General features: G+C 42.5%; 1 protein-coding gene across 1 annotated transcript; it reads right to left on the reverse strand.

Moving 5' to 3' along the window:
• Nucleotides 1-272: 272 nt before the first annotated feature.
• Nucleotides 273-14484, reverse strand: LOC120046090 (WD repeat domain phosphoinositide-interacting protein 3-like). The gene is made up of 10 exons (XM_038991036.1): nucleotides 14309-14484; nucleotides 13207-13281; nucleotides 11974-12075; nucleotides 11599-11686; nucleotides 7861-7955; nucleotides 6895-7085; nucleotides 1942-2027; nucleotides 1621-1722; nucleotides 1199-1320; nucleotides 273-839 (listed from the first exon to the last, which is right to left on the reverse strand). Exons 1-10 carry the CDS (start codon nucleotides 14373-14375, stop codon nucleotides 733-735), a joined length of 1035 nt encoding a protein of 344 aa, XP_038846964.1. The 5' UTR covers nucleotides 14376-14484; the 3' UTR covers nucleotides 273-732.
• Between the last annotated feature and the right edge of the window lie 3893 nt (nucleotides 14485-18377).

The raw sequence follows: 18377 nt of genomic DNA on the forward strand, positions 1-18377 counted from the left end.
CTTTTACAAAGATATGTCTGCATTTCATTTCATTTCATATATATATATATATTTGCAAACATTTCTAAAAACATGTTTTCACTTAGTCATGATGAGGTATTGTGTGTAGATGTGTGCAAAAAATATATATTTAATACATTTTGAATTCAGGCTGTAACAACAAAATGAAGAATAAGTCAAGGGTTATGAATACTTCCTGAAGGCACATATGCGAGTATATACACACTCCAATATTGATTCAGCTCAGAGGCACTCCCTATAGTTAGATTAGGTGGTGTTAGTTTACAATATTTATTTTTCTATGTATCTACCTATTGGAATCAACGCTATACGCCTTTAAAAAAAAATAACCAGAATAATCGACCGATCATTGTAAATTCCAAGGAAGACATCTTTAAAAAGCAACAAAAATACATTTCCCTGTTTGGTTCTCAGAGTAGCAGGACAACAAGGTCCAGGTGACAGTCTGTCCATCTGTCTGTCCTTCGCTAGTTGTTCAAGGATGGTCAATAAGTAGTTTGTGTCAGAGAGGACATTGACTTCATTCATCGCTCCCTCCATCCGTCTTGTCGTTTCTAAGGCGGTCTTCCCTCTCTCCTTCCCTCCATTGAGAGTCTATCAGCACTGGGTGAGCAGAGACACCTAACCTCCTTCTGTCCATCCCCCCTTGTCCTCCTGCTCCAGAAAATAAACACACGTCTGTCTGTCTGCAGGAGGAGTCTGGGTTAAAGGTCAGATCTTCTCATCAGTCATCTCCAGGAACTGGGCGTAGACGTCTCGGGAACACTCCCCCTTCGGGTTGAACAGGAACTTGTAGTAGCTGCCGTCAGCACAAATGGCTGACGAGAGAGAGAGAGCGTGTTGCAATAAGAGAATGTACATCAGCTATATCCTCAAAGTCAAAAAAAAGAATGTCTTCTGGTTGGCACAAAAGTATGCAAAAATCTAAGAACACAGTTTCCCGCTCAAAGTCTAAAATGGTGTCAACAATAAAACAATCAAATAAGTAGTGTCAGGTCAACAATAAAATGAGTCAACATGGAAGAAGTGTCAAGCTGAATGTGTTTATAGACACTGGACAGGAAGCAGGAAGTAGCTGGAGTATGACTAATTTATGACTGCACTGGGCTCTGTTCCAGAGGTGTGCCAAAGCAAACATGTACACAGAGAGCAACACTACCACACACACACACCTCACCTATGACAGAGTTGGGTTCTGTTCCAAAGGCACACACACACGGCGAATTTGATGGAACCTGGAACTTGGAGAAGCTCCACTTGGAGCTGAAGTACTTAGGAAGGAAACTGGCCGAGGCTAAGCTAAGGATAAAAGGAAACAACAATGATTCAGGGATGGGTTTTCAATTTATAGGAAACAAAACAAGGATTAATTGAAAAACAAATGTGCTCACTTCAAAGTTACTCTTCCAAAAATGGTGTATATCATTGAACAGTCAATAATATAGATAGCTCTATCAAAAAGAGTTGTATCACCCCTGGCACCAAGGCAGTACTTTAATCTATGGTCAATGTTGCAGTATTTGGACCTTTTAAGAGTTCCAGTCACAAAGTGCATAAAAAGGTGAAACGTTTGTCTCAGACAAATCAAATCAGACCGACCTGGACTGTTTGTTCCTCTTGGGGTCCTCTGCAGCGAATATGTGGACTGTACCATGGTCACTAGACAGACAGATGAGGGACGCGTCCTGGTTGAAGTTGATGCTGGGGAAGGGGGAACAGAGGGTTACCAATCAGGACTAGAACAACAACTTACAAGGACTAATATGTGGTCGTCGTACCGAACAACCTTAAGATAGATACCCTCTGTAAGTCACTCTGGATCAGAACATCTGCTTAAATGACTCAAAATGGAAACATTAGTTCATTTGTCACATCTAATATCATGTGAAGAAGAGACCCAGGTTGGTTGGTTGTTCTCACCAGTAGATGTTAGCGGCCTGTGACCCCCGCCTCAACTCCTGAATCAGGTGACCTGCCATGGTGTCAAATATTCTGATCAGGGTCCCCTGGAGAGAAATAAACAGAGACGCTGTTGGGAGTTGGTCACGCCTCGTCTACAAGCAACCATGACAACCAGTTGGGAGTTGGTACTCCTCGTCTACAAGCAACCATGACAACCAGTTGGGAGTTGGTCACACCTCGTCTACAAGCAACCATGACAACCAGTTGGGAGTTGGTACTCCTCGTCTACAAGCAACCATGACAACCAGTTGGGAGTTGGTACTCCTCGTCTACAAGCAACCATGACAACCAGTTGGGAGTTGGTACTCCTCGTCTACAAGCAACCATGACAACCAGTTGGGAGTTGGTACTCCTCGTCTACAAGCAACCATGACAACCAGTTGGGAGTTGGTACTCCTCGTCTACAAGCAACCATGACAACCAGTTGGGAGTTGGTACTCCTCGTCTACAAGCAACCATGACAACCAGTTGGGAGTTGGTACTCCTCGTCTACAAGCAACCATGACAACCAGTTGGGAGTTGGTACTCCTCGTCTACAAGCAACCATGACAACCAGTTGGGAGTTGGTACTCCTCGTCTACAAGCAACCATGACAACCAGTTGGGAGTTGGTACTCCTCGTCTACAAGCAACCATGACAACCAGTTGGGAGTTGGTACTCCTCGTCTACAAGCAACCATGACAACCAGTTGGGAGTTGGTACTCCTCGTCTACAAGCAACCATGACAACCAGTTGGGAGTTGGTACTCCTTGTCTACAAGCAACCATGACAACCAGTTGGGAGTTGGTACTCCTCGTCTACAAGCAACCATGACAACCAGTTGGGAGTTGGTACTCCTCGTCTACAAGCAACCATGACAACCAGTTGGGAGTTGGTACTCCTCGTCTACAAGCAACCATGACAACCAGTTGGGAGTTGGTACTCCTCGTCTACAAGCAACCATGACAACCAGTTGGGAGTTGGTACTCCTCATCTACAAGCAACCATGACAACCAGTTGGGAGTTGGTTGCGCCTAGTCTACAAGCAACCATGACAACCAGTTGGGAGTTGGTACTCCTCGTCTACAAGCAACCATGACAACCAGTTGGGAGTTGGTACTCCTCGTCTACAAGCAACCATGACAACCAGTTGGGAGTTGGTACTCCTCATCTACAAGCAACCATGACAACCAGTTGGGAGTTGGTTGCGCCTAGTCTACAAGCAACCATGACAACCAGTTGGGAGTTGGTTGCGCCTAGTCTACAAGAAACCATGACAACCAGTTGGGAGTTGGTTGCGCCTAGTCTACAAGAAACCATGACAACCAGTTGGGAGTTGGTTGCGCCTAGTCTACAAGCAACCATGACAACCAGTTGTAGAGATAAAAGGTACCGTCTAAGCCCAGGAGTAGTGGTAAAAGGGTTAAGAGCAATTCCACGTTAAGAGTGACACATACATTTTAAAGTAAAAAAAGACGGAGAGTATGTCAAACAAAAACCAATGATTGCAAAGTTAAACAAACCATACAACTCTATGAACAAGGACTATCTACTGGTGTGAACTTGAATCCAAGATGGCGTAGCAGTCAGGCGTCTTTGTCTTCGTCTTGTCGTATCCCGTGTATATATCTTTTTTCTTCGCATATATTTATTAAATATTTTTTTTAACCTCAACATACTCTCCTGCCACCCGCCTCACCCAATGTGGTATGGATCTGCTATTTTCTTTACTTTAGAACCGGAACCCCCAACAGCAGCTAGCCAGCTAACTAGCTACTAGTCAGCTAGAGGTCATCAGCTAACCTTTAGCCCGGACAACTCCTGCCAGTCTGCACAGCGCGATTCAACCCAGAGCATATCAGACTTCTTCTTCTCCATATCTCCAGATTCCTACCGCAAGCTCTGAACCTTTTCACCTGGATCATGAGCAGCTAGCTGGCTGCTATCCGAGTGGCTACTCCTGGCTAACGTTTCTGTCCCGAAGCAAGCACCAATTAGCCTAGAGCTAGCCTATGTTAGGCCCATCTCCCAGCTAGCTGAAGAGGTCCATCAACCACTCCTTGGGCTACAATACCTATTTTGCCAATTGTCCTGGACCCTTTTACTACACGGAGCCCTGCTGATCCATCACAACTGGTCTGCCGACATAACCGCACGAGGGGGCTACAACAGACTTCTTCCGTCACGACGTCCCTCGGATGCCTGGTCATTCTTTAAAAGGTGCTTTCCTCACCATCTTAAATAAGCATGCCCCATTCAAAACTGTAGAACCAGGAAAAGATATAGCCCTTGGTTCACTCCAGACCTGACTGCCATAGACCAGCACAAAAACATCCTGCGGCGTTCTGCATTAGCATCGAATAGTCCCCGCGATATGCAACTTTTCAGGGAAGTTAGGAACCAATATACACAGGAAGTTTGAAAAGGCTAGCCTTTGCTTTCCTAACAGAAATTTGCATCCTGTAGCACAAACTACAAAAAGTTCTGGGACACTGTAAAGTCCATGGAGAATAAGAGCACCTCCTCCCAGCTGCCCATTGCTCTGAGGCTAGGAAACACTGTCACCACCGATAAATCCACGATAATTGAGAATTTCAATAAGCATTTTTCTACGGCTGGCCATGCTTTCCACCTGGCTACCCCTACACCGGTCAACAGCCCTGTACCCCCCCACAGCAACTTGCCCAAGCCTCCCCCATTTCTCCTTCACCCAAATCCAGATACCAGATGTTCTGAAAGAGTTGCAAAATCTGGACCTGTACAAATCAGCGGGCTAGACAATCTGGACCCTCTCTTTCTAAAATTATCCGCCGAAATTGTTGCAACCCCTATTACTAGCCTGTTCAAACTCTTTCATATCGTCTGAGATCCCCAAAGATTGGAAGGGGGAGACACTCTAGACCCAAACTGCTACAGACCTATATCTATCCTACCCTGCCTTTCTAAGGTCTTTGAAAGCCAAGTTAACAAACAGATCACTGACCATTTTGAATCCCACCGTACCTTCTCCGCTATGCAATCTGGTTTCAGTGCTGGTCATGGGTGCACCCCAGCCATATCCTAAATGACACGATAACCGCCATCGATATGAGACAATACTGTGCAGCTGTATTCATCGACCCGGCCAAGGCTTTCGACTCTGTCAATCACCATATTCTTATCGGCAGACTCAACAGCCTTGGTTTCTCAAATGACTGCCTCGCCTGGTTCACCAACTACTTCTCAGACAGAGTTCAGTGTGTCAAATCAGAGAGCCTGTTGTCCGGACCTCTGGCAGTCTCTATGGGGGTGCCACAGGGTTCAATTCTCGGGCCGACTCTTTTCTCTGTATACATCAATGATGTCGCTCTTGCTGCTGATGATTCTCTGATCCACCTCTACGCAGATGACACCATTCTGTATACTTCTGGCCCTTCTTTGGACACTGTTAACTAACCTCCCGACGAGCTTCAATGTCATACAACTCTCCTTCCGTGGCATCCAACTGCTCTTAAATGCAAGTAAAACTAAATGCATGCTCTTCAACCGATCGCTGCCCATACCTGCCAGCCCGTCCAGCATCACTACTCTGGACGCTTCGGACTTAGAATATGTGGACAACTACCTAGGTGTCTGGTTAGACTGTAAACTCTCCTTCCAGACTCACATTAAGCATCTCCAATCCAAAATTAAATCTAGAATCGGCTTCCTATTACGCAACAAAGCCTCCTTCACTCATGCTGCCAAACATACCCTCGTAAAACTGACTATCCTGCCGATCCTTGACTTTGGCGATGTCATTTACAAAATAGCCTCCAACACTCTACTCAGCAAATTGGATGCAGTCTATCACAGAGCCATCCGTTTTGTCACCAAAGCCCCATATACTACCCACCACTGCGACCTGTATGCTCTCGTTGGCTGGCCCCTGCTTCATATTCTTCGCCAAACCCACTGGCTCCAGGTCATCTATAAGTCTTTGCTAGGTAAAGCCCCACCTTATCTCAGCTCACTGGTCACCATAGCAGCACCCACCCGTAGCACGTGCTCCAGTATATTGCACAGGACCTCCCCAAAGCCAATTCTTCTTTTGGACGCCTTTCCTTCCAGTTCTCTGCTGCCAATGACTGGAACAAACTGCAAAAATCACTGAAGCTGGAGACTCATATCTCCCTCACTAACTTTAAGCACCAGCTGTCAGAGCAGCTCACAGATCACTGCACCTGTACATAGCCCATCTGTAAATAGCCCATCCAACTACCTCATCCCCATACTGTTATTTTTATTTTTTTGCTCCTTTGCACCCCAGTATCTCTACTTGCACATTCATCTCTGCACATCTATCACTCCAGTGTTTAATTGCTAAATTGTAATTATTTTGCCATTATTTATTGCCTTACCTCCCTTATCTTACCTCATTTGCACACACTGTATATAGACTTTTTCTATTGTGTTATTGACTGTATGTTCGTTTATTCCATGTGTAACTCTGTGTTGTTGTTTGTGTAGCACTGCTTTGCTTTATCTTGGCCAGGTCGCAGTTGTAAATGAGAACTTGTTCTCAACTAGCCTACCTGGTTAAATAAAGGTGAAATAAAATAAAAATAAAATACTTAACTATTTCCACTGCAAATTGTACAAAACACATTTACTTGAAGAACACTGCAGATGCAAAGTTTGGTAACAGAATGACGGCACAAACACCACCAACCGTCATTCTGTTACCAAACTTTGCATCTGCAGTGTTCTTCAAGTAAATGTGTTTTGTACAATTTGCAGTGGAAATAGTTAAAAGTAGTCCTTGTTCATAGAGTTGTATGGTTTGTTTAACTTTGTAATCATTGGTTTTTGTTTGACATACATTTTAAAGTAAACAATCTGAGTCTCAGTGTCACTCTGTTACTGTGGAATGTCCCTTTAGCTAATGAGTATTTTTAAAAGGGGTTGTATTACTTTCTCGGAGGCGGTGGCTATCCTGGTTCCCTGCAGGTTGAGGGCGATGCAGCACAGCACCCCCTCATGGGCGGGGATGTCCACCGGAGGCTTCTCTGTGTTGGCTAGGTCCACGATCTGCACATGCCCAGAGTGGGTGCCCGGGAACGCCAGGAGAGAGTTGTTACTGTTGGGACACAGTACACACAGACCTGGGGAGAGTGTATGAAAATGAAGAGAGAATGTATAAAAATGGAGGGAGAGTGTATGAAAATGGAGGGAGAGTGTATTAAAATGGAGGGAGAGTGTATGAAAATGGAGGGAGAGTGTATGAAAACGGAGGGAGAGTGTATGAAAATGGAGGGAGAGTGTATGAAAATGGAGGGAGAGTGTATGAAAATGGAGGGAGAGTGTATGAAAATGGAGGGAGAGTGTATAAAAATGGAGGGAGAGTGTATGAAAATGGAGGGAGAGTGTATGAAAATGGAGGGAGAGTGTATGAAAATGGAGGGAGAGTGTATGAAAATGGAGGGAGAGTGTATGAAAATGGAGGGAGAGTGTATGAAAATGGAGGGAGAGTGTATGAAAATGGAGGGAGAGTGTATGAAAATGGAGGGAGAGTGTATAAAAATGGAGGGAGAGTGTATGAAAATGGAGGGAGAGTGTATGAAAATGGAGGGAGAGTGTATGAAAATGGAGGGAGAGTATATTAAAATGGAGGGAGAGTGTATTAAAATGGAGGGAGAGTGTATTAAAATGGAGGGAGAGTGTATGAAAATGGAGGGAGAGTGTATTAAAATGGAGAGAGGGGGAGAGAGAGAGGGAGAGATGAGAGGAGAATCTACACATTACACCCATATAACACTGTTGTGAAGATTGTTGGTTTACTTCAATTATGAGCATGTCTAATATTGTATTTAGCAGCCAGGTTAGGAATCTGGAAGCTGCAGTAGACAGTAGTCGGTCCATCTGTATTGTAGTACTGACCTTTTGGGTTATAGCAGGTCTCAAACACATGCAGCTGATGAGGGTTGTGGGTGAACGTGAACACTTTGATCATTGAGTCCAGGACCACAACGATCCTGAGGACATAAGAGAGATACAGACATTAGGCTAAAGATTTCTGGCCCACTAATATACAGCAATCCAATGGGGAAACATTGGTAAGAAAACATTGGCTTTACTCATTTCGTATATATATACTGTATTCTAGTGTATTTTAGTCAATGCCACTCCGACATTGCTCATCCTAAGACTTATATATTTCTTAATTCCATTATTTTACTTTTAGATGTGTGTGTATTGTTGTGAATTGTCAGATACTACTGCACTGTTGGAGCCAGGAACACAAGCATTTCACTACACCCGCAATAACATCTGCTAAATACGTGTAAGTGACAAATAAAATTAGATTTGACTACTCCTGACACCGACATACTACCTTCTAAAATTCCCCATTAACGTCACCTAAAAGGTGAACATCTTAACAGTCATTGCTTTTCAGGCAATTCCAGAGTAGTCCTCTCTAAAAGCAACAAGGATCTATACTGTGTTATACCATTACTGCATTGGGAAGAACTGTTACCAAACAGTTACTATGTAATGACTGCCAATCCAACAGGTTCTGGGCCTAAGAAGAAGGAGTGCAATCACAGCCTGCTATTACTGTACTATTACGGGCAGCAGGTAGTCTAATGGTTAAGAGCGTTGGGTCAGTAACCGAAATGTCGCTGGTTCGAATCCACGAGCCAACTAGGTGAAAAATCTGTTGATGTGCCCTTGAGCAAGGCACTTAACCCTAATTGTTCCTGTAAGTTGCTCAGGATAAGAGTGTCTGCTAAATGACTCAAATTAAAAAAATGTAAATACTGGTACCATCTCCCACCCTCTCTGTCCTGTAACTAAAGCTACATATCTCATTTGATTCCCTGCAGTACTTCCAACCAGATCGAACTAAATTACACTTTATTCGTCAGATGCTTCGTAAAACAACAAGTGTAGACTAACAGTGAAATTCTTACGTGTGTAAGCAATGCTTATGTGATCGCTGTGTGCCATGGATGCTGAAACACAACGACTGCATTCCTAATTGGTCTTAAACAGGGAGTTAAAGTGGTACTAAATTCTTACTAAGAATGTGAGTACATTTGAGTCAACGGGTGTTTCTCAAAATGCTTACTACTGTGCTCTGAGCACGGGAGGGTTGGAGTATGAATCCAAATCAAAGTATGTGAAACGGAGAACGAGGGCACTTCTCGAATGCGTACTCCGTTTGTACATATTTTGATGCATCGATGCAAGCTTCAATAAAAAGTATGCAAAGAAATATGACGCAACCCCGTAAAAACAACGCAAAATGTATTGAAATCAATGGCGGACATTATTTGAGCTGAAGCCAGAGAAAATTAACTCCAACTTCGTAATGAAATGTTGCCTATTCATTTCTCATATGTTGCCTGACTATAATATTTTATCTTGATACGTTAATAAATACATGCTGTGTTCATTTTGACATGTTTACCTGCCTACGTAGCGTAGCTCACAAGCCCATAATAAGTCAAGAATTGTTAGCTAGCTACCAACGAAGGTTTGACATGTATCATTGCATAATTGCACATTGCATAATATTAGTTTAAGGTCATTTTGCCTGTTAAACTATCTGGTTGGCTACATTATTACAATTCACATATAGCTAGCTGATTGTTATGAAAAGTTTATGTCCAAATGTTTGGACACACCCATTCAAGGGTTTTTCTTTATTTTTACTATTTTCAACATTGTAGAATAATAGTGAAAACATCAAAACTATAAAATAACATGTATGGAATCATGTGGTATCAAAAAAGTGTTAAACAAATCAAAATATATTATATATTTGAGATTCTTCAAAGTAGCCACTCTTTGGCATTCTCTCAACCAGCTTCATGAGGTGGTCACTTGGAATGCATTTCAATTAACATGTGTGCCTTGTTAAAAGTGAATTTGTGGAATTTCTTTCCTTCTTAATGTGTTTAAGCCAATCAGTTATGTTGTGCAAACGTAGAGGTGGTATACAGAAGATAGTCTTTTACCAAATAGGGCTAAGTCCATATTATGGCAAGAACAGCTCAAAAAAGCAAAGAGAAACGACAGTCCATCATTACTTTGAAAGTTTCTCCAAGTGCAGTCGCAAAAACCATCAAGCGCTATGATGAAACTGGCTCTCATGAGGACCGCCACAGGAAAGGAAGACCCAGAGTTACTTCTGCTGCAGAGGATAAGTTCATTAGAGTTAACTGCACCTCAGATTGCAGTCCAAATAAATGCTTCACAGAGTTCAACTAACAGACACATCTCAACATCAACTGTTCAGAGACTGTGAATCAGGCCTTGATGGTCAAATTGCTGCAAAGAAACAACTACTAAAAGACACCAATAAGAAGAAACTTGCTTGGGCCGAGAAACACGAGCAATGGACATTAGACCGGTGGAAATCTGTCCTTTGGTCCAAATTTGAGATTTTTGGTTCCAACCGCTGTGTCTTAGTGAGACGCAGAGTAGGTGAACGGATGATCTCTGCATGTGTGGTTCCCACCATGAAGCATGGAGGAGGAGGTGTGATGGTGTGGGGGTGCTTTGCTGGTAAAACTGTCAGTGATTTAGAATTGAAGGCACACTTAATCAGCATGGCAATCACAGCATTCTGCAGCGATACGCCATCCCATCTGGTTTGCGCTTAGTGGGACAATCATTTTTCAAAAGGACAATGACCCAAAACACCTCCAGGCTGTGTAAGGCCTATTTGACCAAGAAGGAGAGTGATGGAGTTCTGCATCAAATGACCTGACCTCCACAATCACCCGAACTCAATCCAATTGAGATGGTTTGGGAAGAGTTGGAACACAGAGTGAAGGAAAAGCAGCCAACAAATGCTCAGCATATGTGGGAACTCCTTCAAGAATGTTGGAAAAGCATTCCTCATGAAGCTGGTTGAGAGAATGCCAAGACTGTGCAAAGCTGTCATCAAGGCAAAGGGTGGCTAATTTGAAGATTCTCAAATATATAATATATTTTGATTAAATTTACACTTTTTTGATACCACATTATTCCATATGGGTTATTTCATAGTTTTGATGTCTTCACTATTATTCTGCAATGTAGAAAATAGTAAAAATAAAGAAAAACCCTTGAATGGGTAGGTGTGTCCAAACGTATGACTGGTACTGTGTCTTGTTTCGTCGCTATTGTCCTGGCTGGAAGACGGTTCAGTGAATGGGTAAGTCCATAGTTCAAAAGGGCTAGCTAGCTAGCCACGAAAAATGTACATCTACCTTACAAAAATGAAGTTTTAGGTCATTTTTGCCTGTTTAACTTGCTGGCTAGCTAGATTATTGCGATTCACATATCTAGCTGATAATTATGAAGTAAAACATTTGCTTTGTGTATATCTTGTTTGGTCTCTATTGTTGCCATTGTTCTGGCTGGAAGAAGGTTCAGTGAATGGGGAGGTGCAGCGTGAGGTAATACAGTAGGGACAGTGTGAGTGCTTCTCAAATAGAATGTTTTATGCATTCTTCACACTCTCGTCCACACAAGAACGTACTCAGGAAAACGTCTTCAGAGAATGCACTTGGGAGCACACTAGTATGCATATTGAGAAACGCCCAATGTGTGGTTGTATTGGCACTCAACACTGCTGATAGAAACACCCAGACGGAAGAAGAAACACGTGGCAAGTGTTCGTACCTGTCCCTTCGAAGCTTCACTGCTTTCACCTCCGTGGAGAACTCAATTTCTATAACCGTCTTTTTCTTCAGGTCATCCCAGATCATCACTAGAGGAAAACATCAGAGGACATGGTGGGAATTAACAACAGTAAAGAAGACTAACGTGAGATGATGCAGTTTGTCTCTAGTTTCAGACCAAATTTAAAAAAATAACCGGATACGGTCAATCTGATGGAAAAGTCTACCACTATTGAGATAAATGCAAGGGAAACATTTCAAACAGATTTTTTTTTAAAGTGTTATTTTGAGGGTTCCAAAATATATGATTTCTTATGCTCATAGTACATAGATACAGGCAAGTTCAACACAAGCACCACACACACAGTAACCATACCTTTGTTAGGTGGGTATTTGGGCTTCTTCCCTCCACCGACCAGCGCTAGGTAGTTACACCTGAACAGCATCTCCACATGGCTGACCCCGCCCTCCATGAACTCTGGAAGACACACACAGAACCACCTTATTGGACATTATGCGGTCAATCTGGCAGGTGCCGAGTAAACTGAGCCTCAAAAACCACCACAATTATCCAAAATATTATTCCGACAAGATCTCAAAAATGTTACTAGAAAGATACACTCCTGATCAGGAGGATTTAAATAGTTTTAATATCTCAAAGGTTTTACTCATTTTCAAGAAAGCAGACAGTAAATAGCACACAACTCATTTCATCTGCATATTAAAACAAGCCTTCCCATCATGCATGACGCCTCACAGAAACCCAATATCCTAGCACCTGCACACATAGGTAAAGGTTGGACAATGAACAGAAAAAGTGTTTGTTTAAAATAACGCTGGTCTGGAACAAAAGCCTGCACACCCTGCAGAAACCCAACAGGACCAGGCTATCCCTGGCCTATAGGCTCCCGAGTGGCGCGGCGCAGCGGTCTAAGGCATTACATTTCAGTGCTAGAGGCGTCACTACAGACACCCTGGTTCGAATCCAGGCTGCATCACAACCGGCCGTGACTGGGAGTTCCATAGGGCGGTGCACAATTGGCCCAGCGTCGTCCGGGTTTGCCCGGGGTAGGACGTCATTGTAAATAAGAATTTATTCTAACTGACTTGCCTAGTTAAATAAAGGTTAAATTTAAAAAATATAAAATAATAATTTCCCTACAGTACTAAAGACAGTACAGTAAGCCATCGTTTCCTATAGTGACTTTGGACCAGGTTATGTGCGGAGTGAGGAGTCACATGTGCTGGGCTGAGTGGCGGAATGATTAACTTTCTCATATAGCCCTCCTCATCCAACTAGAGTACCAATCCAGCCACAGACAGATCCATCTCGTCTCACACACAGCAGGAGCAGGAAGGAAGTACCTTGGCTCTCGCTGTCACAATGCTGTGGCCCCGGTATGCAGCAAAATGGCCTCGATTTACTGCAAGCACTGCTACTTACCCATTGAGTTTCTTTACATATCAATAAAATGGTTACCACATACCTTTTGATCAATAGTAAACTGTGGAATAACCACATTATGATGAATCATGATTTTTTTTTATAGACAATTATGATTTTATGTTTCATATTTGCTGTACAGTCATTATCTTGACATATATTTACCTTGTTTTTCTTTCTCTTTGAGTGGGTCTGCGTTGTACACCCTAAACCCATTCTCCATTCCGCAAGCAAAGCATCCTGGAAGGAGAACAGAAAATACCACTGGTTAGAACAACCCTGATCGAAGCTTGGTCCAAACAAATTCACAGCGTATGAACAACCCAAGATAATCACTGCTTTTGTACCACAATGTGTGTCTGTCTTCGAAGACATCATGATTATATGGAAGGTCAACTAAGGACAGACTGTTCCTCCATTCAACCTCCTATCTGTTCCTGTTCTCTATCCTATCAGAGTTGGAGTTTGTCCTACTGCTCCAGTAACCAGATGCTGCCTGTGAGGAATGCACACACAGTGGGCATTGAACAGAGTGTTTGAATATTAGCTACCAGTCATTTCTTTGTTTGGAAGGAGACCCATTCATTCACTGCTCAGTGAAGAAAAGCTGGCTAGGGCCACCTAGACCCACCCACCCTCAACTTGAGCTGCCTAGTTAAATAAAGGTTAAATAAAAATACCTAGCCATCTTTTGATGTAAACTATTTAGTAGTTTAGCAGTTGTCAAACTAACGTTATAACCACAGATAAAAGGAGAACGTTCTACCATCTTTGTTATAACCATCTGTGCTATACCGTTACTATGTAGCTAAGATAGTTAGCTTGTTAACGACAGAGGCGCTAAAGATGAGGAAATTTGACAACCCTGCAAGTATATACGGTAAAGTGAATAGTAACGTTATGTTGGCTATTTACAACATACATTTAACGAAAGTTTAGCAGATGTTTATTTTACATCAGACAACATTAGTGCTAAAATGATATTGTCCATAAATGGGAGAGCCTAACAGATCCATAACATTTAGCTCGCTCTGGTCATGATGTTACATCTAAATTGTTACATGTAATATTATTTAGTTTGCTCAAATGACAATCCAATCACGATTTCACAACAACTTAATTTGGCTAGAGAACAACTAGCGAGCTAGCTACCGAAGGCTGACTAACGTTTAAAGTTAACCCCCGGCCTCAACACGTCGTCGGTAGCGTGGCATCGACGAAAGCACTGTCAACCAAAGACGATTTTGATGAAGAAACCATTTCTCACCATGATCCTGGTTGAATCCCGCGTACAAGAGTCCGTTCCCATGTGCATTTGATGGTAGTAAATTCATTACTTCGATCAGATAATCACAGGCGTACGTTAGCCGAATTTTAACAGAATGCTAGCTAGCGTTCCTCCTGTTCCACAGACAACCAGCCAGGAAAAACAACACAGCCAAAGAAACAGCTATTGGTTCCAGGACGCTCAAACGAGCACCGAGCGATCGATTGATTGGGAGTGGGCGTTTCAGTACTAGTCCAAAGACAGTGAAAAAACAATATACTGTATATTTGATATTTTATTTACCCTTTATTAAACAGTGAAGACATATTGAGACCTAGGTCTCTTTTTCTCTGTATTATGATACAACATAAATATACACATTAAACGCAACATGTAAAGTGTTGGTCCCATGTTTCATGAGCTGAAATAAAAGATCACAGAAACTTTCCATATACACAAAAAGCTTATTTCTCTCAATTGGTTTGCGCAAATATGTTTACATTCCTGTTAGTGAGCATTTCTCCTTTGACAGGATAGTCCATCCACCTGAAAGGTGTGGCATATCAAGAAGCTTATTAAAAACAGCATGATCATTACACAGGTGCACCTTGTGCTGGGGACAATACAAGACCACTCTAAACGTGCAGTTTTGTCACACAACACAATGTCACAGATGTCTCAGGTTTTGAGGGAGCGTGCAATTGGCATGCTGACAGCAGGAATGTCCACCAGAGCTGTTGCCAGATAATTTAATGTTCATTTCTCTGCCGTAAGCCGCCTCCAACGTCGTTTTAGTGAATCGTCCAACCAGCTTCACAACCGCAGACCACGTGTAACCACTCCAGTCCAGGACCTCAACATCCGACTTAGTCATTTAAGGACAGATCGAAATTTACGGGAGGGGGGTGGTACTTGGTACTGTTTTGGTACTTCCCTTGTGCACTCCGCTTTTCCGCGCACTAACTTTTACTATACCACAGGCCAATATAGTCTACCAGTCTGTTCTATCCTGCCCTCCATCCACCATTCATAGTGACAATAGTCGTAGGTGGATAGTTTGTCCAGATCTGCAATAGGCTTACTAGCAATCATACCACACATAAAAACATTAAAAGCTGCATAAATGTTCTATATGAATCCACAAGAACAAGGCCAGGTGCATCATTGCGCATGAAAATACAGTGAAGCCTTGAAGTACGCAGCTCAAAAAGCTTCCCTATTGATTTTGTTTAAGGACAATACAAGTATCCTACCCAGACTAATCTACAACACCACAATGCAATGAAGCATTTCAAGTGAGTACAAAATCCTACTCTCGGCTCTGTGACTTGAACGTTTCATTCCATTTGGATCAGTTGTGGGCCTACTCTGGACAGTTCATAAGGTCTAGAAAGGCACAGTCACAGACTAGTCTGGCTGTATTTTTACTTTAGATACTGAGATGCGCTGTCTGTTTCAGATCATCATTCTGCCAAGTCATCCTATAATAATGTGGCAACATATGATCCTGGCAGATCCGGTTATTCAGGAAAGCTTAACACTCTGCCTCCTCTCCAATCCAAACGGCTATTCCTTACGCACTTAGAACCAAATTCTTCAATATAGCATATTATCATTTAACTTTTAAAATGTATTACGTTTTATATGTGGCATAAACGCATCTGGTCACAATGTTTTCATCTGATTAGGCTACTTCAGAAGTCTCCTGTAGGCGTGCGCACATTAGTCCAAAATATAATTCCATCATCCTCAAAATGGCTTGACATTAACCAGGTTTCCATCCAACCTTTTAATGCGAGTTAAATTGGATAAAACATGTCAAAGACATCATGGGATGCAGTTTAATAGGCTACAGATGAAATAAGTTATTATGTACTTCACCAGGTGGTGAAAGAGCTCCTTTCAATAAATATCGAGGGTCTTATTCTGGTGACGTGATGATCGATGCTTGGCTGCCGTTGACAAATAAAAATAATTTTGCTCTTATCCATAATAATCTCATCGTGTCGTAGGCTATACCCACACTGTATCTGTGAGCTGTTGGCTAGAACACACTTTATCCGTAATAAGTGAATTTGATGGAAACACAACTCTGATGGGAAAATATGCATATGATTTTTATGCAGATTTTAGAAAATTTCAGGTGAGGCTGGTGTGAGGAGCTATAGGAGGACGGGCTCGTTGTAATGGCTGGAATGGAATAAATGGAACGGTATCAAACACATCAAACATATGGAAACCACATGTTTCCCTCTGTTTCCATTTATGCCATTCCAGCCATTACAACGAGCCCGTCCTCCTATAGCTCCTCCCACCAGGCTCCAACGGAATATTGACATAAAAACTGTCACCAATTGGGTGGAAACCTAGCTATAGACACCTTAAAGGCTCAAGTGCGTTAGTCCAGTGTAACTTTGATTTTGCCTGTACGTCATGGTTCACCAGCAGCCCCAAACATCTAAAGAATAAGCTACAGACCAGCCAAAACAAGCTTGTAAGAATTGTACTTAAACTCCCCTCCCATACTCATCTGGAGGTCAAGCATTTTTTTCCGTCTGTATCCAGGCAAGTCAGTTAAGAACAAATTCTTATTTACAATGATGGCCTACCCAGGCCAAACCTGGACGACACTGGGCCAAATGTGCGCCACCCTATGGTACTCCCAATCACGGCCAGATGTGATACAGCCTGGATTCAAACCAGGGACTGTAGTGACGCCTCTTGTATTGAGATGCAGTGCCTTAGTAAAAAAAAATAGGGAACACAACGGAAATAAGTCCCCGACTTTATTGTGCAATCCTGGTCACTTTGACAAATCTTATATACAGTATGTATTTTTTTAACTGACAAATAAAATCAATCAATCCAAACAAATCACCAAAAAGTTTAATGACATTCGGAGATTGTCAAACCAACCTTTTATCCTGGGTAAGCCCACAAGGTAGGAAGGAATGTATTTTCTGTTTGTTGAGATTGACAGTCTATTTATTGAGTTGTTGAAAACCATGATATTGAAGTGCCCGAAGTCGGTATGATTTTTTTTATTGGTTGTGTGGTGCATTGGCACAGAAACCTGTTGGTGGAAAATTTGTTGCATTATTTTATATAATTATTAATATGGCATCAAAATGCTGAACATCTGACTTCCCCCTAGCTGATCATTGTCTGTAGACGGCTCTGATCGTAGTGTAATGAAACAGGCAGGGAGAGTGAGTTTGTCCGTGGTGGTCAGTGAACCCTCAACCTTCCTGGCCAGTAGCCCTGCATGGTATCGACTGGGCCACAAAAGCATGCTGAAGTGGCAAAGTTGATATCCACGTTTATAAACACAGGGTTGCTACAGTTGTTATTTGTGGTCGTAATATTTGGAGTTAATCCCACGCGGGGGGAGTGTGTGCAATTTTTTGGGACAGTACAAGGGGATGGTCATGTGAAGAAAAACTGACATTGGGAGGGGGGTGCATTTTTATTAATAACTCCTAGGAGTTGGACCAACCTCCCCCGCATTACATTTCGAACTGCCCCTTTAACAGATGAACAATGAACACCATTCTGTCCTATTGAACAGCCCCTTTAACAGATGAACAATTAACACCATTCTGTCCTATTGAACTGCAAATCCCCCCCCCCCCCCCTAGCAGAAGTGTGAAGTTTCACCACTGCCCTTTAACCTTATCAAACAAAAGACAAAAACAAATTCATAATTTTTAACAATTACAAAACGTATCAATGTGGATCATGTAGATAGTTTGACCATATTGTCAATGTATTGCGTTGTTGCATCTTGCTCATCTCAAGATCTCTCGCGCTGCTCGTGGCAGAGTCATTTCGCCACATCTATCTTTACTCAAGCCAGGTAACGTTAGCAACGGTTTTTATAACCGAATCAAATGTTATTTGTCACATGCACCGAAAACAACCTTACTGTGAAAAGCTTACTTACAAGCCCTTAACCAAAAATGCAGTTCAGGAATAAACGAAAGTTTAAAAAATACTGGAGTCTTTGACAATTTTTTGGACCTTCTTCTGACACCGCCTAGTGGGTCCTGGATGTCAGGAAGCTTGGCCC

Source organism: Salvelinus namaycush, chromosome 4, assembly GCF_016432855.1.
Source record: "Salvelinus namaycush isolate Seneca chromosome 4, SaNama_1.0, whole genome shotgun sequence".
In the NCBI taxonomy this organism is placed as follows: domain Eukaryota; kingdom Metazoa; phylum Chordata; class Actinopteri; order Salmoniformes; family Salmonidae; genus Salvelinus; species Salvelinus namaycush.